General features: G+C 43.4%; 2 protein-coding genes across 5 annotated transcripts; one reads left to right on the top strand and one right to left on the bottom strand.

The window, feature by feature from the left end:
• Positions 1 to 340: 340 nt before the first annotated feature.
• arpc4 (actin related protein 2/3 complex, subunit 4) lies at positions 341 to 3,220 on the top strand. The gene is made up of 6 exons (XM_061832200.1): positions 341 to 495; positions 1,444 to 1,562; positions 1,656 to 1,767; positions 1,851 to 1,946; positions 2,666 to 2,836; positions 2,907 to 3,220. The coding sequence occupies exons 1-6, from the start codon at positions 493 to 495 to the stop codon at positions 2,910 to 2,912; spliced, it is 507 nt and encodes a 168-aa protein (XP_061688184.1). The 5' UTR covers positions 341 to 492; the 3' UTR covers positions 2,913 to 3,220.
• Positions 3,221 to 3,493: 273 nt separating this feature from the next.
• On the bottom strand, positions 3,494 to 17,648 carry pfkfb4b (6-phosphofructo-2-kinase/fructose-2,6-biphosphatase 4b). Of its 4 annotated transcripts, XM_061832475.1 has the most exons (15): positions 11,512 to 12,807; positions 11,091 to 11,339; positions 9,465 to 9,581; positions 9,285 to 9,381; positions 8,921 to 8,987; positions 8,757 to 8,831; positions 8,622 to 8,678; positions 8,409 to 8,530; positions 7,258 to 7,465; positions 7,025 to 7,171; positions 6,851 to 6,955; positions 6,629 to 6,758; positions 5,560 to 5,622; positions 5,421 to 5,485; positions 3,494 to 4,944 (listed from the first exon to the last, which is right to left on the bottom strand). In XM_061832475.1, exons 1-15 carry the CDS (start codon positions 11,564 to 11,566, stop codon positions 4,885 to 4,887), a joined length of 1,617 nt encoding a protein of 538 aa, XP_061688459.1. In that variant the 5' UTR covers positions 11,567 to 12,807; the 3' UTR covers positions 3,494 to 4,884. The 4 variants fall into 4 exon arrangements, with proteins under 4 accessions (XP_061688459.1, XP_061688458.1, XP_061688460.1 ...); XM_061832474.1 differs by having other exon boundaries at positions 3,496 to 4,944; positions 11,091 to 12,794; XM_061832476.1 differs by lacking the exons at positions 11,091 to 11,339; positions 11,512 to 12,807 and adding an exon at positions 17,440 to 17,648 and having other exon boundaries at positions 3,497 to 4,944.
• Between the last annotated feature and the right edge of the window lie 5,592 nt (positions 17,649 to 23,240).

The raw sequence follows: 23,240 nt of genomic DNA on the forward strand, positions 1-23,240 counted from the left end.
GTGTGTGTCAAGTCACTGCTCTGAGAATGAAATGACACGGACACATGAGAGTAGTCACAGATATGTTGTGAAGGAAGGTTTTATTCTTCTCCAGGGAAAGAATTTTGCCTTTACCCACCACAGTTGTTGTCCATGGTTTTCCGGGTCTTCTGGTGTTGGTGAGCTCTTCTGTGCATTTTTTTTTTTTAAATTTCAAGTTACGAGCAGTTGTTTTTCTCAAACCTTATATATTTGTAACATTGTAGCAATGACTATATTTTAGAAATACAAAGCGGTCCTCGCTTTACGACGTAGTCTAACTTGTAAAAAAACTGAAGTAGTTATGATTTTTTTTTTTTTTTTTATAGACACTTGTAAGGCCCTAAACGTAGGCGTCGTCACTTCCCTGCTCTTCGTTTTGAATAGGTTCATTTCCGGTGGCTTGGCGGAAGTAGCTTGATCAAAAAGCAGCTACTTCCCCCTTTAGCTGCCTGCTTTCCTGACACATCAATAATGGTGAGCCTCATTCCACATCTATGGTCCTCAGTGGCTTATAGCACACCTCCACACTTAAAATCTATACGTGTGTTCGATAGATGCTTTCTTAATTCTAACTAGATATAGAAATGTATCTACTGCTTCCATTCAGACATGCTAGGCAGTGAGTTAGCTTAAACGTTAACTCCAGCTAGTCAGCGCTGTAGTGCAGTACGTGTGTTGAGCATTTCATCAAAAAGGAGTAAACCATAAACCTTCGGAAGCGATGACTCTTGGTACTGCGATAAAGGAACGCGACTGTGACCGTGAACTGGTATACGGGCAAGCAAAAGCTAACAGCTGACGATACAGCCAGCTGTCAGTTGAGCACTCAAAAGAGCTCTGTCGCCTCCACGGTGCACTGTTACGTAAAAACTAAGTAATGATAAGAAGCCAGATGAAAGTTGGGACTGATTAAAGCAAATGCCCTAAAAACTAATATGGTAATATACATATGTCCCCCCCCCAAAAAAAAAAACTAATTAATATGGTAATATACATATGTCTCCCCCCCCCCCCAAAAAAAAAGACAAAACATACAAAACAACCACTAAGTCTCAATTATCTCAGGTCGCTAAACTTTATTCTGTTCTCCTTCAGGCTTTGTGGTCTGTGGGATTAGTTCGACAGGTTCGTCAGTGAACCAAAATGACCCAGAAGCACACAAAAACCAGTTTCTAATTTGACAACACTGTTTAGTCACTCGCCTGAACTCCGCCACTGGTTATGAGGGTAGCAAAAGAGAGTCTGCTTTTGTATGGCATGAATTTGAGATGCAGTTTTTTGGAGTTACGTACATGGACTCATAAAGAATGAAATTCATAAACATTTTGCACACTGTTTGCAAATGTATGTAGCAAAGCGTGGTTCTTCACCCAACAAACGGGTTGATCGTGGACTCAAGAGTAAACATTTGGTTGTTATCAGACGGCCACCTTGCGGCCCTATTTGAATGCGGTGCGAGCCACGCTGCAGGCTGCCCTCTGCCTGGAGAACTTCTCCTCTCAGGTGGTGGAGAGACACAACAAGCCCGAAGTGGAAGTACGGTGAGTGGGTCGGCTGTCGTTTTCTCTCCGGCGGCCCCTTCCATAGAAGTGTGTTGAATTACTCAAGTGTGTCTATGTGGTGTCCACATTCAGGAGTAGCAAAGAGCTTCTCCTCCAGCCCGTCGTCATCAGCCGCAATGACAAAGAGAAAGTCCTCATCGAGGGCTCCATCAACTCGGTCCGGGTCAGCATTGCCGTCAAACAGGTAAGCGTGACCGCTGTCATTTTCAGCGTTAAAGCAGCTCTGCTCCCACATGGTAACACGCTCGTTGGCGCCGTATCCACCAGGCCGACGAGATCGAGAAGATCCTGTGCCACAAATTCATGCGCTTCATGATGATGAGGGCAGAGAACTTCTTCATCCTAAGGAGGAAACCAGTGGAGGTGAGCGGAGAGCTCGTCGTGCTGCTGACTACTCAACTTCACTTTTTACCCACTACTCAAGAGCATTTTCCTCGATGGGTCTTGCACTTTTTACACCAATTTCCACCTAAAGAAAGAAAAACTCAGCTCTTGTGTGCTCATGAAAAAAAAATTATAATATTTTGTTCCTAAAAAGGGTAATTGCTGTAAGCCACTGAAACATTATGGGCAATATGACATTGGGGGGGGGGGGGGGGGGCTGTACTTTCGTAAATTAAAATGTGACAAATAAATGTTAAATTAAAATTTCATCATGTTTGAAAACTATTCTTAGTCCTTGTGAAGTGAAACTAATATATTGTAAAGTTGACATCTCATAGAGTAGTGTTAACAAATTGTCAAATTTGTCCCCGTTCTCAGATGGTGTTAGCTAAATGTGTGAAACCACTCCTTGTTCAAAAATGAACAGATTTTTTTTTCTTGTTCCATGAGGATGTGTGTTTTTTAGTTAGTGTATTTTTATTGAATGTACACAATTTGGTTTGACATTCCAGCACACAAAATGCCTTTTCCTTACTTGCTGTTCTTGATGAAACTGTGATTAAGAATAAAAATTCTATCTGTTGTAGTACCAAAGAATTTGGTATACTTTGATGTACTTTGAAATCATGTTAAGTTGTTTGTAACACTCGTTATCATGAATAACTTTGTCATTACTATTTCCTGCGACGTGCTTACAGGGTTACGACATCAGCTTCCTGATCACCAACTTCCACACGGAGCAGATGTACAAGCACAAGCTGGTCGACTTCGTCATTCACTTCATGGAGGAGATCGACAAGGAGATCAGCGAGATGAAATTGTCCGTCAACGCCAGAGCTCGTATCGTCGCTGAGGAGTTCCTCAAAAATGTCAGCTTTCAACATACCGGGCTTTAGTTAGTCACAAAACACATCTAACAAAAATGTTTTTGTTTTGCAGTTCTGAGATGCAAAGAAAACATTCCACAAGTTGATGTAGGAGAAGACATCAGCCAAGATGACAACTATAAATAATGTACAAATGTACTGAACTGTGCTGCTCATTGGTACAATTCTAATCCACGTTGACGTGCACAGACCGGATTTGTTTTCCCTTTGATGGTTGAAAGTGTTTGTTTTTAATATATATTTTATTGTGCTATGCTTTTTGTTATGGCCCCGTGGCAGTCAATTGATATTTTATTACAGAGCCCCATCTAATGTAGATTGAAATCATCCAAAAATAATAAATATACTTGCTGGCGGTGAAGATGATTTTGAATGTCTTATTTTCTTTTTGGTGACGGGGCAGCGCTTTGGACTTTGAAGTTAGCACGTACATCCCACTTCTGAAGTCTGGGGTTGGAATTTTGCCTTGCAATTATTTCATACGCAGAGTTTCTGTGAAGTGTGAACGGTTGTTTATGTGCTCTGAGATTGTCTGGCGACCAGTCCAGGGCATACCCCGCCTTTTCATATGAAGTCGGTCGGCTAGGGTAGGCTCCGACTCAGCGGTGACCCTAATGTCGACAAACATTATGGAAAATGTGGACGAATGGGAAAGACAACAGCTACCAAGCAAAGAAACTTTATTGACATTTGTAAAACTGGAAAGGAGCAGCAAGGCAAGTACACTTTTCACAACAGTTGTGTACAAAAACCAATATGTAATAGAATACAAACATACGTTACACTTAAAATCACTTGACAAATGTGAAGATTTGTGCTTACGGGCACAAATCATAGTGTAAATAAGTATTTGGAGTGTGGGGATAGGGTATTGATAACTGGTCAATTGTGTGGTATTGATAATGTCTTGAAACAACAAAACAAAAAGTGCAATATTTCCTCCCCCCCACCCCCATTCTGTGTTCATTCCTAAAATCTGTGACTACCCATGCCCATGAATAATTGTTTTTTTCAGATTATGTTACCCCAAGAATGATTTTTTTTTTTTTTCCAGATTCATTTCCACATTTGGAATTTTCTGGACAGATCCTACGTGTTCAAAAGGCTCTTTGAAAAGTAGGAGAAACCTGAAAAAAGCACCAATGTGACACCGTCACCACTGCTTTGGGTAACTTAAACAACATGCAAATGACAATTTACATAGTTTATGACACAGTACCATATTTCCTCAAATAGCGGCTGTCACTCCAATGTCATACGGGAATGGACGTGTCGGCTGCTCCTTTTTCATAGGCTCCAGGTGGCGGTGGCATATTAGAATGAAAGTTGACATCATGATTCGTCGTCACAGAGTAATATTACCACTGGCAGTATGTGGGCTCTCTCGTGGTATGTAATAATACGTACTACCCTTCAGTTGTACTGTAGTAGTACATTTCTAGTGGACAAATATTGTATGTAATCCATCACTAGCTACTGAACCTATTTGAACTCTTTTGCCAACCAAAACAGCAGCACCGACAGTACATTATGTGATCATCTTGCGCATGAATTCAAATGTGGTGTCCATATTTAAGTCAATACGGTGTGGAGTTGAAGGTGACTTTTCAATCACTCTTCTGACAATGTGCACCCTTATGTCTGTTTTACTTTTTTTGTGGGGGTGGGGCACCTTTGTATAAGTCATAATTTAAATAAACACATTCCTGGCCACTATTTGCAAAAAATATGGTAATCAACCAGAGGTTAAATCACTGAAGCCCATATTTAAAAAAAATATATATAACAATAATTGTAGTGTTCTTGCTCTCTCACACCAGCGTTATAAAATAGCAACACATTAAGTGAGCGCTTCTGACAGTGCGGCGGGATGCTTCGTCTACAACAGCGTAATAAAAAGACGAGATGTCCGTTCGGAAAGTTTCCCCCATCGAGAAGGAGCGCGAAACAGTTTGCTCCTCTCAAACGTCTTCATGTCGCTGAGCGTCGTCGTGAGTCAGGGAGTCACGCAGGAAGCGCGCGCGAGGGTGTCAGAAGTGCGCCGGAACGGTTTTCAGAGCGGCTTCTGTGCTGCGCTGTACGCTCACATTCTGCAAGAGCCACAGTACAGGAGACGCATAAAACCATCACAGTCCGCCATCCGACACTCTTCTATTGACTCAATTGTTCATCTGACATGGGATTATTTTTTATTATGTTGCAGATTCAGTAAAAAAAACAAAACAAGTAAAGTTAATGGACATTAACACTAATCGTAATTGGAGATACGCTGATGAAACATCTTCAGTCTACATTCACAATGAAGACAACACTGAACATAAATTGAGAGGTTACACATAAATTAATGTATTTCAAAAAAATAACACTTGAATGGCTTCCTGGTATAACATTTAAGTGCAATACAGATATTGTAGTTTGACGTTAGTAAAGCATATGTCAAGGTGTGACAGGAAAGGACGGAGGCGCGTGTGCGGAGACCGAGATGTCCTCCTGGGTGAGATGAATCTGGGTAGAACAAAGTGGGGGCGAACCACTCCTGATCGGTTGTGGTAGTCCGCTACCGTACCTCCGGCCGCTCTCGGTGTGTATTGACGGCGTCCACGCCTAAATAGATGGACTCCACTTTGCATCCTGAACAAACAAAAACTCGTCATCAGTGTCACGTCTATTTAACGAAGGCGAGGAGGAGGAGGGAGAGAAGTTACCGTAAGCCAAGGGGGTCAGTTTCAAAACGGTGTGCAACGGGCACTTAAGATAAGGCAACTCGACTGTAGAACAACAAACAAAAGTGCACTTCAGAAACATGGGGGGGGGGGGGGGAACGTCAATTAATAGTTACATGCAAAAATATTAGGTACATGTGCAAATTCCTATAAGCTCTAATACAAGAATCTTAACCCCCTAACCCAAGGCCTTACCTTGGTGTAAAATACAAGGTTAAGCAAAAACGTGACCCAAATGCAAAATCCAGTTTTGAAGACTTAAATGGAAACCTTAAAAGTCGCCACTTAGGGTTAGGGTTAGGGTGGCACAGTGGATCAGGTAAAAAGCGTTGGCCTCACAGTTCTGAGGTCCTGGGTTCCATCCCGAACCCGCCTGTGTGCAGTTTGCATGTTCTCCCCGTGGGTTTTTTCCGGACACTCTGGTTTTCCTCCCACATCCCAAAAACATGCGACATTAATTGGACCCCCTAAATTGCCCCAAGGTGTGATTGTGAGTGTGTCTGTCTGTCTCCAGTTCAGGATGTACCCAGCCTCCTGCCCTTTGACAGCTGGGATAGACTCCGGCACTCCTCGCAACCCACGTGAGGATAAGCGGCTGAGAAAATGTACGGATGGCTATCGCTACAATAGTGTTTCACTAAAAATGAAATATGAATTGAAAAACATCCACGCATTCATTACTTCCAGATGTTTTTCTGCCTAAAGGCCTGAAATCAGGTCAAGAGAATTTCTTGAGCTTATCTATGTCACAAGTGAAGATCTGCACTTTCCTTTTGGGTCGTGTCGTCGAGTTGATAACTAGGGGTTTGAATTTTGTTCAACACGCGTCATGATTCTAATTTCCGGGAGGAGAAAGATAAAAAATTTTAACTGAGCCTTTAGTTTTCTAAAGAGCTTAACATAAAATGGAAGTGAAAAAATGTCGATTTGGTTTTAATCATCACGTCAATGATTTTATTTTTTATTTTTTTATTATTAATCACAACAATACAAAAGTGAGCATCATTATCTTGGTAAACGATGTCATCATTTGTACGTAATGCTGTCGTACCTGCCGTCTTGTCCAGGAAGTATGCGAGAAGACAGCGCATGACGGCCTGGTGACAAATGACCAGAACATTCTCCTGCCTCTCCAGCTCCATGATGACGGGCTCCAGACGCTGCACCAGGTCTTCGTATGACTGAGAGAACACAACAAGAACACAGCTTGAGGTATTGTAACAACTTTTTTCTTAAATCTAACACGTGCGCGGCAGGTGAACCGTGGTCTGACCTCTCCTTTAGGGTAACGGTAGCGGTATTTGTCCTGGTCTCTCAGCGCAAATTCCAGAGGGTAATGTTCTTGGATCTCTTCATACATCATTTCCTCGCAGACCCCCTTTGGGACGAGACGTTCAGAGTCAAGGCGCCTTGAAATCTTTGGTCGAGCTCACAAGGCTCCACTCACGGCGTCGATCTCGTTGAGAGATTTCCACTGTTCGTACGGCACCCCCAGACACTCGGCTGTCTGGATGGTTCTCTTCATCTGGCTGGTCCACACCTTCAGATCCTTGATGTTCTGCTCCTGGATGTACTTCCTCAGACAATTGGCATACTAGCAAAAAAAAACAAACAACAAAAGAGAACTGTAGGAACCACCGAGTGCAGTGAAGACCCGCGACTTTGTCCAGGGTGGAGCACCTCTTTGCCCCGCGCCGACAAGGCCGAGTCACCTCCGATGCGTCCCTTGATGTTGAGGTCGCTTTCGCCGTGCCGGCTCAGGTAGATGGAGCGCGGCGTGATGTGGATGTTCATCAGGTAGTACACGATCCGGCTCTGGATGTGATCCTGCACGCGGTTCACCAGGTACCGCCGGCCCACGTCCATGATCTTGATGTAGGGCATGTCCCTGACGGACGAGAGGACACTTCATTTGGTACACCAACAGAACTTCATGGCATCCGACTCAAACTTTGAGTAAGTGAAAATCTTCACTTTTCATCGACACTGAATAGTATTCGAGAGAAAGGGGGAAACAATCAAGGTGCGAGAAACCCTTCGCATAGGCAAGGAGAGCCGTTGTTCCCGTTTCACTTTCAGACGTCTATTGAACCAAAATACAAAACAACAACACTTACAAAGAGCTGTTGTAGCCCACAGCTCACACCCAGACGCTCACTTGCAGGCGAACTCACTTCAGCTCATGTTGTCAATTAATAGGTTATAAAATACAGTGAGTACATTTCATATAAAATCGTATTTCCTCGCAATACAATAATATTTATCTTCCATTAAAAAGCTAAATAAAGTGACCTTACATTCGAAAACATTATGCAAATACACCGAATGTTGTGAATGGTGTGCGTCTTTTTAACAACGGAGACAGTGCGGACGTCTGCCAAGGATTACACATTTTCATTGTCATTTTCCCGGTGAAATGTACAGTTAAAGCTTTTCTGATGGGCTCAAATTATTTTTGTGACATCATTGAAAGTTAATTTGATATGCTAAACAGTGGCGGCACGGTGGATCAGCTGATAAAAGCACTGGCCTCACAGTTCTGAGGTCCCGGGTTCAATCCCGTACCCGCCTGTGTGGAGTTTGCATGTTTTCCCCGTGCCTGCGTGGGTTTTCTCCGGGCACTCCGCTTTCCTTCCACATCCCACAAACATGCAACAAGTAATTAATTGGACACTCGAAAGTGCCCCTGGGTGTGATTGTGACCCCGCCTCCTGCCCGTTGACATCTGGGATAGGCTCCAGCACTTCCGCAACCCTCATGAGGATAAGCGGCAAAGAAAATGGATGGATCCTAAACAGTAGCTGATTAGATTGTGCAATGCGTCAGCTGACCTGTCAAGAACCTCGTCCAGAGGCTGGTAGGACGACTCGTAACACTTGATCCTCTTCATGAAGTCTTCGATGGCCTCCTGAGTGTCACAGTGGATGTAATCTGGGTTGCCGAGTTTCACTTGCTAGCCCGGCGGCGAACACACACACGCACGCACTTTTAGAGGATGTCGGGTTTGTTGGAATTTGAAGGAGGGCAACAACAAGACAACTCACCACGATGTTTTGCGCGATGACGTCTGGGTCTTCACACACAGACTCCACAAAGAACACCTGCACGCACGACAACAGCGTGACCGTTCGGCTCTCGCGGTGACTTCGCGGAACCGGCCGCTCCGCTGCCGCGATTACCTTGAAGCCATTTTGCTCGGCAAACTTGACGATGGCGCCCCGTCGTTCTCTCGTCGTGTTGGTGGCGTCGAAAACCTGAACTCAAAGCACAAACGTCGACAAATTGGCACGCAAGCGCGAGAGAGTGAGTCGTGTTTTATTTTAAAACGGAGGACAAGACTCACGGCCACTTGCCCTCCTTCCACGCTCAGGTACTGGCGGACGTCGTTAAGAGCTGCCATTGCACAGTTACTGCAACACACACATGCGCCTGCACACTTAGCTTACTTCCAAACGTGTCCGACTGTCCATCCCATAAATGCGTTTATTTCCTGCATTGTGTTTTAAACCCCTTGCTGAGAACAGATTGTCTTTAGCCCAGACTTGAAATAACGCCGTGTGTGCTGCTACAAACATGGCATTGAACCGTATGAGACAAAGGCAGCCTTTCTATAGACGAATGGGGGTTGTTTCATGTCGGTTGCAGGAGGGGGTTGGAAAAAGGGTGACAGAGAAATGACTGAACATTTCATCGGTGAACTAACGTACCGTCTGATTTTCAAACCTTCTTCATTATCCGGACTGAAAAACTCAAAGGATTTGTAGATCTTCACACACTCCCTGCGGTACTGGCCCACGTTGAACTCTGTCACACACACAAACCCAAAAATATTTACACTTACAACGCAATAAATGGGGTGTTTTGCATTAGCTGGAGGGGGCGGGTACCTTTGGTGGGCACGCCGATCCAGTTCAAGTAGCGCGTTAGCTTCTTGGAGATGTAGGTCTTCCCTCGCGCCGGTAGGCCGACGGTCACGATGAGGGTCGGGCAGTTGGTCATACATACTGTCAACACACGCAAACGCAGACATTTGCTCACTTGAGGAGTCGCCAACGTCAATGTGAAAGTAATAGAGGAACTCGGGAGTCCCCTGACAAGAAAGTTAAACAAGGACGTGTTGATAATAACCACGAAAAAAGTTGAAGAATGTCAAACTTGCTCGGATTGATTGAGAATAGGATCGGGCGCGTAACTATAATAGACTTTTTTTTTAGCATTCGGGTACACCGTTATAGAGCTCGTGCACGCGACGTCACCATTTTCACGTTGCCATATTGCCGGTCAAACAGGGGTGCTCGACATTGAACCGGAGGAGAATATTTACAATACCCGAGACCTGTCGTGCTTTTGGTTGTCACGACAGACGAGACAGATATTCAAAGAGTTCATTCTATGGAATACCAGCTGAAAAGACCAGAAAAGATCGATTTTTTGGTCATTTATTTAAATATTGGTATTTGTATTGAATACTAGCTGAAAAGATCGATGGATTCCTGCAAGGGTTAACGTGTGGCCGAACACGCTTCCGCGTTCACAAGCCGTCACTATGTGGGATTTAATCCCGATTAAGAACAGATCCAGCAACAAAGTATTCATATGTGTCCAGACTTTTCTACGCTTTCAAACTTTTACGTGTAAATCTCGACGATTTACTCAGCAGATCCATCTGTAGATCCAGTTCTCCAAGACAAGTGGAAGCGAATTAACAGTCCAATTTTTTTTTAATCGGCGAAAACATCGATTTCGGCATGAAATACGGGTCCTCTATGCCGAGTTTATCTAATTTCACCACGTACTAAATGTTTGACGCTATCGGACAAGACTATTTCCGTGTCGTCTCCAACCGACTCAGGATTGCGCAATGCTTAGCTTGACCGGCGATATGGCAAGGTAAATAAAAGTCACGTGATTTTACGACGTAGGTGCTCGAGCTCACGTACTCATGGCAAAATAATCTGACATTAACTTAAAGGCGGGGGGCAACACCAACATAATTTGTCCACTGAAAAGACGCTGACATGTTTTCCCCATTGGGATTGAATTTGATCTCTTATTTGTTCCTCTCTGTCCCTTATTGGCAAACTCTTTGGACGGAAGTCATATGTGTCCAGTCTTCATCATAAGTAGTCTAATTGAATTGCGAGTGCTCGCCCAGAGGTTCTGCGAGGCGGGTGGGGGGAGAGAAAAAAAATCATAAAGGAGAAAGTGAGCTGAGAGTGGACTGGTTCCAGCGACTGATGCAGCAGTGCTGAAGCTGAACCAGCAGCACAACGCGCAGTGCTTGACTCAGCAAAAACAAAGGCGGACCTGAACAGAGCCATCCAGAGAGCAGAGCAGTTGGGGGGGGGGGGGGTGTTAACAACAACAACCACTCGTGTTGTGGACCGATTCCAATTCGGCCCGGTTACTTAAGGAGCAAGCACGTCATCGCCTGCAGCGAAAGTCAAGGCAAAAACAGTCATCCCAAAAAAAAAGTGGAGGCGATCCTTCGGGGCGCATCTGCTGCGTCTTACCGCGTCTCTGCGCTATGTGGCCGCTCTTGCCCGGCAACCAGATCTTCCTCAGCGGGTTCTGAGTCAGCTCCCGCGGGCGGGCGTCCACCAGATACTCCTCGTTGTCTAACATGACGCGCGACGCTGCTGCCGATGACGACCTGGAGGGACTTAACAAGAGCTCGCTTCGGGTCTGTGATCTTTGAAGGCTGCCGGTGGGAGGACGTCGGGTATCAGCTGAGGAACGGCAGGTCGCCCCTACCGTAATGGCTGGAATAGCGCGCGCAATCACAATCGAGGAATCGCCCCCCAAAAAACTTTTGCGCTCTTTAAGATGTCGGCCGATACAAACATCGAACATCATATCTTAACGGACTAATATTTTTGTGCTTGCGATTAAAAACAAATACAAAAAGGGTTCTGCGGGTACAATAGGTGTTACCGTAAAGTCCCGGGCCGCGAGCGAGAGACGCAACTGGGGGCGGGGGTCCAAACATTTCGCAGAAAAACAGCCTTCGCGTGCAAAGCACATGTACAGCGAGTGCGAGCGCTCATCTTGACCAATCAGACAACAGACCGGAAGCGCGGCAGCCAATCGGCGCGGCGGAGCAACGCAGCAACACGCGCGTGGCTGGCGGCTGGCAGCACTCAGATAAAAACACCAGCAGCTTTTTTTTTTTACTCGCTATTATTCATTTATTGAAGAGTCGCCCAACAAAAGAAGTTAGACATTACAATTATGTAGTTTTTAACTATTTTTAAAGTCAGTATTTTACACCAAAAAAAAAAAAACATCTTATTTATGAAGGGATAATTTAAGGTTTTTGTGACTGTAATGTGAAACGTACTCAATGATGAAAAGAAACATGTGTAGTGACAGAAAAAGACCAGCAGGTGGAGCAGTTGACCAGGTTCACATGTTTGTTGCATGAACGTGTGCGCAGTGCACAACACATTTAGGTCGAAATGGAATAACAGACACGTAAAGAGGGAAAGCATCGGTGTCAATGTATTAAAAAACGGAAAACAATAAAGAGGCAGTACTGTGTTAATTAGTTGAAGGCCTTTAGTTGCACAACATTTGTCGAATTGTGTGAATTTTCCATTTATTATTACGTTTTTCACCTCCTTCATTTTTGAATCCGATTTTCAGTGTTGCAACGTGGTTACCCACATTTTCCGGTGTTGAAATGTGGGTCCATTCTCCTTCATGATTCTGCCGCCTTCTCCCTTGCTTCCACATTTCTTCACTAATTCGAACCATTGCACTTCCTGGTTTTTTTTTCTATATTCTCCACATTATTCCCATTTTACACCGTGCAACACGAAAATACGCGCATTTCCCCCCCACAATAACAGGCATCCTCCATTTTTAGCCAGTTTCCAAATTTCTCAGTGGTTGTTGTTCAGCTCTTTTGAGACGACCTGTCAACAACTCTTACTTCACAAATTTCAAAATAAAAGCCTGCATAAAAAAATGTGAACAAATTTGTCTTTAACTTCCATATTTCTTCGCACCGTTGTTATTTTTCTGTTTGGCTCAGTCAAGCTCACTGTGAACAAGTACCATTTCCCAGATTTCACGAAATTTCAAAATAAAAGTAATTAATTCTTAACAATTTACAAATTAGACTATAACGTGCCTATTTCTCAACAGAACCACATCGTTGCTACTTATCTATTCAACTCTCTCAAGCAGATCTATGAACAAATACCACTTCCCAAATTTCACGTAATTTCAAAATAAAAGCCCAAACTTCCGTTTTTCACTTTTTTATTTATTTTTTTTTACAAAATTGGGTGTATCTTTTATTTCTCGAGTAATTCGCACCTTTTGCGGCTTGTGGTGTTCAGCTCTTGTAATCCAACCTACGCACAACTCTTATTTCCCAAATTTCACAAAATTTCAAAATAAAACTAAAATTCCTAAAATTTTACAAATTTGTCTTTAACTTCATTTCGTAACGGAATCGCACCATTGCTACTTTTATCTGCTTAGCTCACTCAAGCCGACCTGTGAACAGGTACCGTTTTCCAAATTTCACGCAATTTCAAAATAAAATCCTGAACTTCAATTTTTTTACATTTGGTATAAATACATATTGTATGCATACATATTTTTCCTTAACTTCCTTTGTTTCTCGCCCGATTCGAACTGTTCCAACTTCTACAGGTTCAGCTCCTTCAAGTCGACCTATGGACAACTGTTACTATCAAAGTTTTGTGAAATTTCAAAATAAAAGTCTGAAATTCTCAAAATGTTACAAATTTAGCTATAACATCACATCTCAACGGAATCGCACCGTTGCCACTTTTATCTGCTTAGCTCACTCAAGCCGACCTGTGAACAAGTACCATTTCCCAAATTTCATGCAATTTCAAAATAAAATCCTGAACTTCCATTTTTTATATATTTTGGATAAATACATATTGTTTTTACACATATTATGCCATAACGTCCTTATTTCTCGACCAATTCACACTATTACAACTTTTATAGGTTCAGCTCCTTCAAGACGACATTATTAACAACTCTTATCTCCCAAATTTCACGAAATTTCAAAATAAAAGCTCGAACTTCAGTTTTGTTTTTTTTTTAATTCACAAAATTGGCTGTAGCTTTTTTATTTCTTGACTGATTCGCACCGTTGCAGCTTCTACGTGTTCAGCTCCTGTAACCTAACCTATGAACAACTCTTATTTCCCAAATTTCCCGAAATTTCAAAATAAAAGTCTGAAATTCCTAAAACTTTACAAATTTGGCTATTTGGCTCATTTCTCAATGGAATCGCACCGTTGCTACTTTTATCTGTTTAGCTCACTCAAGCCGAACTGCAATTTCAAAATAAAATCCTGAACTTAATTTTTTTTCCACATTTTGTATCAAAACATATTGTATATATACATATTTTGCCATAATTTCCTTGTTTCTCAACCGATTCGCACTGTTCCAACTTCTACTTCCGCTGTTATTACCCAAATTTCTTTGATCGATCTCCCGTGTACCGACTCCTGCCTGCCCGCAGACCTGCTCTCTACGCCCGACGTCCTGACTCCCCCTGCTGCACCTGACTGCCTGCCCGAACCCCGACATTGGAACAATAAACTTTTTTCCCGAATTACCTCTGCGTTTCCCGACTCCTGCATTTGGGTCCGACCTCCGTATCGATGGGTCGTGACACAGTATATGTGAATCCTGCACAGTATATCTGAAAGCTGGTTTATTTTTAGATCGTGGTATTTATATTTTATGACTCTTTTGACCTAGAACTGTAAATATTTGTCGCCTAATTAAGTATTTAAAAAAAAAAAAAAGTGGGCTGCATTGCAGAGACAAGACGGGCTTTATCTTGTCAACTCAAATGTGACATGATTACACTCGTTACCGTGGAGATGACAACACAAGTCACTGACTGCATTAGCGACTTGACCATCGGTTCCGGACATGAGCGGGTCATTTTGCAATTTTTTTCCCCAAAGAAATGCAAATTGTGTGTAATTTTAGCTTTCTGATCAGAGCTTCATCGTTTATGTTATTTCTTTATCTCTACACTACATGACCCAAAAAATATGTGGGCCGTGACTCTTTAGTTTGAACGACATGCGTTGGTTGGGTGTGACATCGATTGTTAACACTTCACCACTCGAGCCCTTCAGAACAGACGATAGCTTGAATATCTCCTTTGCTATTTCCTGTTCCAAAAGGCCATGCAGGAAGCATGACGACGCCAACTCTACTGTCAGAAACATCGACGCGTCATCCGGTGTGTGGCAACGACGGCGTTTGGGGAAAGGAATGTCAACAGAATTGGGGCAGATCACTTTCAAGAACGTAACGCTGACAACCAAAACGATTGGGCTTCGATCTGCTCCATTACCGCACGACCACGATTAATGCGGCACGAAACGCTGGCACACGTAGCTAATAAAAATAAACGCTGTCATAATAACACGGTGCACGCGTGCGCAGATCTCGCTCTGCCTGGAGCCTGTAATGAGATTCAGAGCGAGCGGGTGAACTTTCCCCCAGATCCTGCTCAGACTCCACCAGGGAGGGGAGGGAGGGGGGAGGCCGAGGGATGATTTATTGGCGTGATTCATAAAAGCCACGAAAGACACACAAAGACAGAACCAGGGCAGATTTGAATAGAAAGACCCGACAGACGAGCCGTGTGACACAAGTTTACCGCACACGTGCAGAAATGCAACATCACGTTACTTCATATTAGTGCCTCTTTCCCTCCCTCCGCTGCGCATATGTGACAAAACCGGCTGTGTGCCTTTACCGCCACCGTCTGCCAGGGTGTAAGCATCAACAGCAAGAAAAAAAAAAAAAAGGGGGGAGGGCACAGTGCCAGTCGGAGCAGATTAAGGTGAACGGGCCACGGTGCCACCCCGCACGTGTTGTCGCACAGCAGCACAGCTTGACGGTACATCTGTCCAACACGTACTTGGAAACACCGTCATGGCGTCTTGGTGAGGATTTAGCGCAAGGAGCAAATCCCTCCGGCGTACTGACATGACCGCAAAGTTCGTCTATTTTGCAGCAAGACCTCGAGGGAATATCAATTACATAATGCAGTCTTGCTTGTGTTAGAACTGAGTCGTTGGATTATACGAGGGCTGGCGCAGATACGGGTCGCATTTATGGTGGAATCAAACACACGCAGCGTCAATAATGAAACAAACAGACATGTCTTCACCTTTTAGGTGTACAGGCACGAGGAGAGAAGCTGTAAATTCTCATCATCATAAGCAGGAAAGGGAATCTCATGAGAAGAAATGAGGAGCACGACATTTGAAGAAGTTTTAAAAGCCTTTGAAAGCCTCTGAGAGCAATTAAGACGCGTTGCCAGGCAAGTCTCAAAACAAATAAAACCTTCAAGGAATAATGATTAAAAAGCCATAAACGCACTTAACCTACAAACGTTTCAAAGGATTAGCAAAAGAGGTTGAAACAGATGATTCCGTTTCCTGTGGGAAGAAACCAGGGGACCACGCGAGCGCGGGAGGACAACACAAAAAGTCAACGCGACCCCACGACCTCGTGACCTCTATGTGCCGCCCAAAGCCGAATCCTGACTTGTCATCCCACTCCTGACCTCCAACTGAAATCCCAAACCAAAGGTGGAAGGCCGCAGGGGGGTGAACTGCGAACCCCAGATCTCAGAATTGCAAGATGAACGTTTATTTACATAAATCTGACCTATTACAGTATTATTACTACTCCAATCCCCGAAGGATCCTCTGACGCTAGCTACATTGTCGCCACCTTCTTTGTTGTTTTCAAAACAGTTCTTAGCGAGGGGGGAGGGGGGGGGTCGACCAGTTCCGCTGAGGAACTGTCGGATGCTCAAGTCGTTGCCATGGGGACGCGCCCACAATGCTCACCTCTTCTGTAAACATGAATGAAGATGCAAGACACAACACCTTTTTATAGACATGCTGCTCCGCAATAAAGGAAAAAAAGCCTTCTAGTTGGTAGTTTGGGTTTGAAGTATTTCTTATGGGCGGCAGGGTGGAGCAGCTGGTAAAGCGTTGGCATCACAGTTCTGAGGTCCCGGGTTCAATCTCCGACACAGGTGTGTGGAGTTTGCGTGGTGTCCCCGTGCCTGTGTTTGTTTTCTCCGGGCACTGCGGTTTCCTCCCACATTCGAAAAACATGCAACATTGATTGGAGACTCTAAATTGCCCATAGGTGTGATTGTGAGTGCTTCTGTTTGTCTGTCACGATGTGCCCTGCGATTGGCTGGCAACCAGTTCAGGGCGTACCTGCCTCCTGCCCGTTGACAGCTGGGATAGGCTCCAGCACTAACCGCGACCCTCGTGAGGATAAGCGGTAAAGAAAATGGATGGATGGATATTTCTGTGACACCTTGTATCGCGACTAAAATGTAATGACACGTAAGTTTAACCTCTGCATTTTGGCGAATAAGTGACGAATGTCAGAAAAGTCGCACTGTAAGTAGTACACTAACTAAAGAAAATGTATGAAGCGACATTTAAAAGCTTTCCGGCAGCTTCTCCACAACAACAAAGGGCCTCCTGACGGGCAAACTCTCAAGATGTGACAAAAGAAGGTTAAAAAAAAAAAAAAAAAAGAAAGAAATTATGCATATGACATTTTGCCTTCCGTGTTTTCCCGCAGCTGTCCGGAAGCATGCCTACGTGACACACGCTTGTTTACTTCATTGAGCCCGCTGCTAGCCAAAGTAGCACAGCTGCCCTTCCGAAACCCACAGCCCGCAATAACATGCACACATTTAACAACAACAACAAAACTAAAGAATTTCAGGGCTACAAAAGAGGTCACCCCAAAAAAAAAGAAAAAAAAATAATAATAATAATTCAAAAAAGAGCTCCGGCTTACCTGCCCCGTCCCTTGTGTTTCTCGGGCGGGAGGAACCCCTCATAGTCCGGGTTGGGCGCTCGACTTCCACGCGTGGAGATGGGAAGAGCGGAGGTCCCCGCTGGGGGTGCAGGGAGAGGGCGAGGAGAGGAGAGGCACGACCGCTTGCTTCGCTCGGTCGGCCCGCGATGAATGAAGTGCGAGAGAGCGAGCGAGCGAGCGCGCGCGCGCACGCACGCCCACTCGCGGGAGCGCGCGCGCACGTTCTCTTGTTTTGGTTCGGCAGTCCTCGTGTTGCCCTCATCGCCGACTTTGGGAGCCACCGACCGACAAAGGTTTGATTGGAAAAAGGGAGCGATGGATGGGCCGGATTGAAAAAAAAATCAAAATAAATCCGGCCCATCCATCTTCTTAGTCGCTTATCCTCACCAGGGTCGCGGGGAGTGCTGGAGCCTATCCCAGCTGTCAACGGGCAGGAGGCGGGGGACACCCTGAACTGGTTGCCAGCCAATCAGACATCATACCTCTGCGGAACAGATGATGATTTATAGCATTTATTTTATCATCATGAACCCAGCAATTGTTTAATAAAACACAACCTGTCAAATGAATATGTCGAATCATCTATTTATTTTCACCCCCAAATCGTTCACAGCTTTTAAATGATATTATTCCTGATTCACTGAATTCTAATTTATCTACCAATTATTTCATAAAATAAAATGGTTTGATTGGAGGCTTTTCATGACTTTGCAAAGTTCAGCGTGGGGTCAAGAAATTGTTGACCCCACTGCGGAGAAAGAAGGGAACTTTAATAATTACACAATTCCAAATACCTCTCACAATACTGAATAAATTCCTCTCTGACGGTGTCAATGTGTCATGTGGATGTCACTGCAGCTTCACCCAAAATGAACTCACTTGCACGTCCACGACACGCCCACGTCCAAACAACAAGACGTGGATAATCATCCTGACGAAAATTGCATAATTGGCATTTGTACAAGAGGAAAAGTTTCAAATTTACCAACAACAACAAAACAAGGATCTCGTGCACTTATGCGGAGATGTTAGTGGTAGCTACGGGAGCTGTGTGGTCATGAGGGTCGTTCGGACCATTTTTATTAAAATTGGCAAGATGGAGGTCACAAGGGATGGTAGTTTGGACCTTTTGGAGCAAGCACCTACAGCACAGGTGTCAAACTCGAGGCCTGGGGGCTAGATCCGGCCCACCACAGGATTTTATAAGGCCCCCGAAGCCAAATCTAGAGTGTCAACTTCAATTATGCTTGTAAAAAGTTTTGCAAAAAATTTCAAATTGTCATGCGTCATAAATGATAAAGCTGAGATATTGCAAGCATTTTGGTGTTACCAAACGTGAATAGTTGAAAAACACATTACACTTGATTTCGGATTCCTAGTAGTAGTAGTAGTAGATCATAAATTGATGAAATACAATGAGACGATTAAATATTTGTATTGTTTCACAGTCATAACGCAATGTGGCCCGCGAGAAAAATGAGTTTGACAACCCTGACCTACAGTCATGACAGGGAGTTATTAGTAACATGGAAATACAATTCAAGAACTCAATAGTGAAGTGTGCGTATTGAGGCATCCATTCAACCATTTTCATTCATCCTCACAAGGGTCGTGGGAGTACTGGAGCCAATCGCAGCTGTCAACCGGCAGGAGGCGGGGTACACCCTGAACTGGTTGCCAGCCAATCACAGGGCACATAGAGGCAAACAGCCGCACTCACAATCACACCTTGGGGCAATTTGGAGTCTCCAATGAATGTTGCATGTTTTTGGGATGTGGGAAGAAACCCACGCAGGCATGGGGAGAACATGCAAACTCCACACAAATATTGCTTTTGGGAAGAAAACGGACCAAAACGGACGGTGTGAACTTCGGACCAGAACAGGCCCGTTCAGATTTAGTTAGCGACAACCAATTTGTTGATCATGTGGACCTCCGTGACGGCTTTCTCAACGCAGGCCAGGAGCTGCTTTCAAAACAGCGACGTCCCTTCTGGTAATTGTAACAAACCCTTTCTTGACAGCGCTGTTGCATCACAGGCGCTCGACCGGCCTGCCCGCATTCCAAACGTGGTGTCCATGTACAGTTTGGCACAAAAGACACGGACTCAAAAACAAACAGACTTTCACTTCCTTGATGTGAAGAAAAATTTGTACGCTTCCGATGCGCTACAATGTGCGTTTTAGCCAAGAAAAACACCATCTTTGGGTACTAAACACTCTTGATCGACACCGGCGGAATCTTGATCCCCTCGATCGACCTGAATGCATTCTCGATAGTTAAAGTGAACATCAAAAAGTATTTGTTGAGCTTCTTCTTGGAATCTTGCAAAATGTCATCAGATAAATGTGAGTCATCATCAGAAAAGTTTGCGTTCGGCGGTGCACGGAATTGATTGGGCGGCGACGTTCCCTCGTGACATTCGCCACATATTTGGCGCCCTGTTGTGAACTTTGAGACGCCGGCCCGAGGCGCATCTGTGCAGTCATCATGGCGGCAGAACATTTTGCACCTTTCATTTTTAATGAATACGAAATGCAAGCTAGCAGATGTATTAAGTTGAATTATTTGTTATATTGTGAGACAAATTAACCTGTTTATAAAAAAAGCAAGAAAAATATTATGTAAAAAAGGAAACAAAATGAAGGACAGTACTTCTTCTGCTGGCCTGATTTAAAAAAAAAAATAAAAGTAACATACAAAAAGAATATTGAAACAGGCCAAATATAGGTTCATCAGACCTTATTAATTATATTTTTTGTAAAGTTATTATCTTCTACGCTTATGCCTTGTGTCTGATGTAAAAGGAAGGTGTACTACTAACAAGAAAACAAAAATAAATAAATTACAATAATACTATTCTCGACTCAACTCATTTTTATTTACAGTGAAGAAAATAAGTATTTGAACCCCCTGCTATATTGCAAGATCTCCCACTTAGAAGTCATGGAGGGGTCTGAAAATTTCATCGTAGGTGCATGTCCACTCCGAGAGAGATCATCTCAAAAGAAAAATCCAGAAATCACAATGTATGATTTTTTAAATGATTTATTTGTGTGCACCTACGATGAAAATTTCAGACCCCTCCATGATTTTTAAGTGGGAGAACTTGCAATATACCAAGGTGTTCAAATACTTATTTTCTTCACTGTATCAGCACTTAAAAATTGACTGCAGCTGAAAGAATGCGCTGCCCATAAAAATGTCAAACGTAACGCAATCGAACACACAATTATTTTAAAACAATAAAATTAAAAACAATAAAAACAAACAAGAGACTAAAACTAGACCCGTGTCTCAGGCTCCGTTAAAAACTAAGTAATAAAAATAATCCCAATAAAATGAAGTTATTGCTGGATTTTAATTCCATGGTGTGCGTTTATGAGCCTTTTTTTTTTTTTTTTGCAAGCAAACATTCAATAATTCCCTTTGCCTCAGCTTTCATGCGGTGGGAACAGTTAACCCCGAATTCACCTAAAAAAATGAAGATACTAACAGTGGCTCTATAAAAGCGAGGTATGCAAATTTATGATGAGTTGATGACACGCTGTGGCGACCCCTAACAGGACAAGTGGAAAGAAGAAAAGAAGAATTTAGATTTAGATTCTTTCGCTAATTCAATTTATTTAAGAGATGTTTTATGCTGAGGAGGAAAAAGGAGACAGGATTGACTGGGACTCCCCCCACCCCCCACCCCCCACCCCAAAAAAAAAAAAGAGTTGATGCGGTAGGGTGGGGTCTGTAAAGTTTCGGCTCAGGATTGGGATCCATTTGTGTGTTTGAACTCAGAATTAAAACAATTGGATTTGGCAGGATTTAGTTTTTTCAACGTTCACTTGGGATTGGGAGGGACTGGGATCAAATTCTGCTGGAGTCGGCGTCAACATCCCGCCTCAGCCTTGACCTCACACCAGAGGATGATCGCACAGGTTAATCTTTCAGTGACATCTGATGATCACATCTTTCCTGACTTTGTTTGGAAGTGTGTGGGGGCGGGGGTTCCCCAAATGTGTGCACCCCGTTTCATTTGGATGTTTGGGATAAACCTTGCATTCAACTCCAGTTCAACACATTCTGCGCAGTAAAACCGGGGTTGACAAATTCTGTGGCTCTGCTTGCCACACATGTCAGGACAGCTGACTGAGACTTCTGGAGTCCATTAGTGCTTCTTTCCACCACATGCTCGGCCTCTTTCGGAATGGGATGGATTATTGTGGTACCTCAGTAGCTGGCTTCAACTTAATCCTTGAAGTCTTACCTGCAGCTGTTCCTCCTCACCGAGAAACTGGAACTGGTTGCCAGCCAAACAGAGTCCACATGGACACAAACTACTCTATCTATCTATCTATCTATCTATCTATCTATCTATCTATCTATCTATCTATCTATCTATCTATCTATCTATCTATCTATCTATCTATCTATCCATCCATCTATCTATCATAGCTTTACATCCGTGAAAATCAATAACATCATCTAAACCGTTGGAAAAGTGAATTGTTTGAAAACCTAATCAATGTTTCCCATTACAATGAATGAAAAAAGAAATAATGCGTTGCAAGCCTAAAAAGAAAAAATGGCTTTTTAAAGCATTTTGCATCTTTTCCTGATAATAAACTGTATAGTAGAAATACATGTATAGTTTAAATACTTTATATAATAAAAGAATTTAAGAAATATATTGACTTTTTGCTTAAAATGTATGCTTTAGTAGTGGAGAACACTAAGCTGGGAGTGCATTGCCGTATCTGTAGCGACTCCGCCCCCAGCCTTGTAAACTTTTTTTTATTAATAAAAGTGCAGAATAACTTTAAACAAACAATGACGAGGGGGGGGGGAGCATTTCTTTGAAGCCATGATTGGGGGTTAATACGAGATAATGAGAATGAGATGAGAAGAAAAACAACAGTCACTATCGGGACACATCTGTGTACAGAGGCTGCGTTATACGGAATAACAAAAGTGCTCTGATTGCGCCGCGCACGTTATGTCATTTCTGGGTTGTTTTCGGAGGGCGTTCGACTAGACAATAACAAAGCCTGTCGTGGGTGGGTCAGCTGCTTGCGTTGCACGCATTATGTTATTAAAACGCGTCGTTGCTCAACTGGTCTGGCAATATGTTATTTCAGGGTTTTGTTGGGGGCGTTCGAGAACCGATTTTCGTTCGAAAACAGAAGCAAAAAAAAAATCCTGAAATTTTCGTTTGAAAACTGAGGCTTTACTGTGTGTATGTATATATATATATATATATATATATATATATATATATATATATATATATATATATATATATATATATACATACACACATGTATATATACATGTATATGATGCACATATATGAGGAAGTTTGGTCATAAATATTGAACAGGTTCATTATTTGAGGTTATCGGCCCCGACCGAACGTCGTGACAAATCCACTCTTAACAAAGATCAGACGTGACGGACAATATCTAGGATAAATTTGTAAGACTTAAAATTGTCTCGCATTTGTCATGTGACACCAGGGAGAGGCGGAATCAGCCCAAAAACAGCTCGGTTGTATTTTTGGATGTATCGCTTCTTACCGAGAGAAGCAATGCGAACATGGCAACACGGAATGCGGACGTTTAGGGTGCAAAGAAACCGAACTCCGACAGTCCGAAGTGGCGTCGGCCTGCTCGGCGCGCTGGAATGTTGCGCTGACCTTTGCTCTGTCTATTGCATGGAAGAGGCGAGATTGTGCATGTCAAACCTTGAAGTGTTTAAAAAAAAAAAAAAAAAAAAAAGAAAAAGCCTTC

Source organism: Syngnathoides biaculeatus, chromosome 10, assembly GCF_019802595.1.
Source record: "Syngnathoides biaculeatus isolate LvHL_M chromosome 10, ASM1980259v1, whole genome shotgun sequence".
Lineage (NCBI taxonomy): Eukaryota > Metazoa > Chordata > Actinopteri > Syngnathiformes > Syngnathidae > Syngnathoides > Syngnathoides biaculeatus.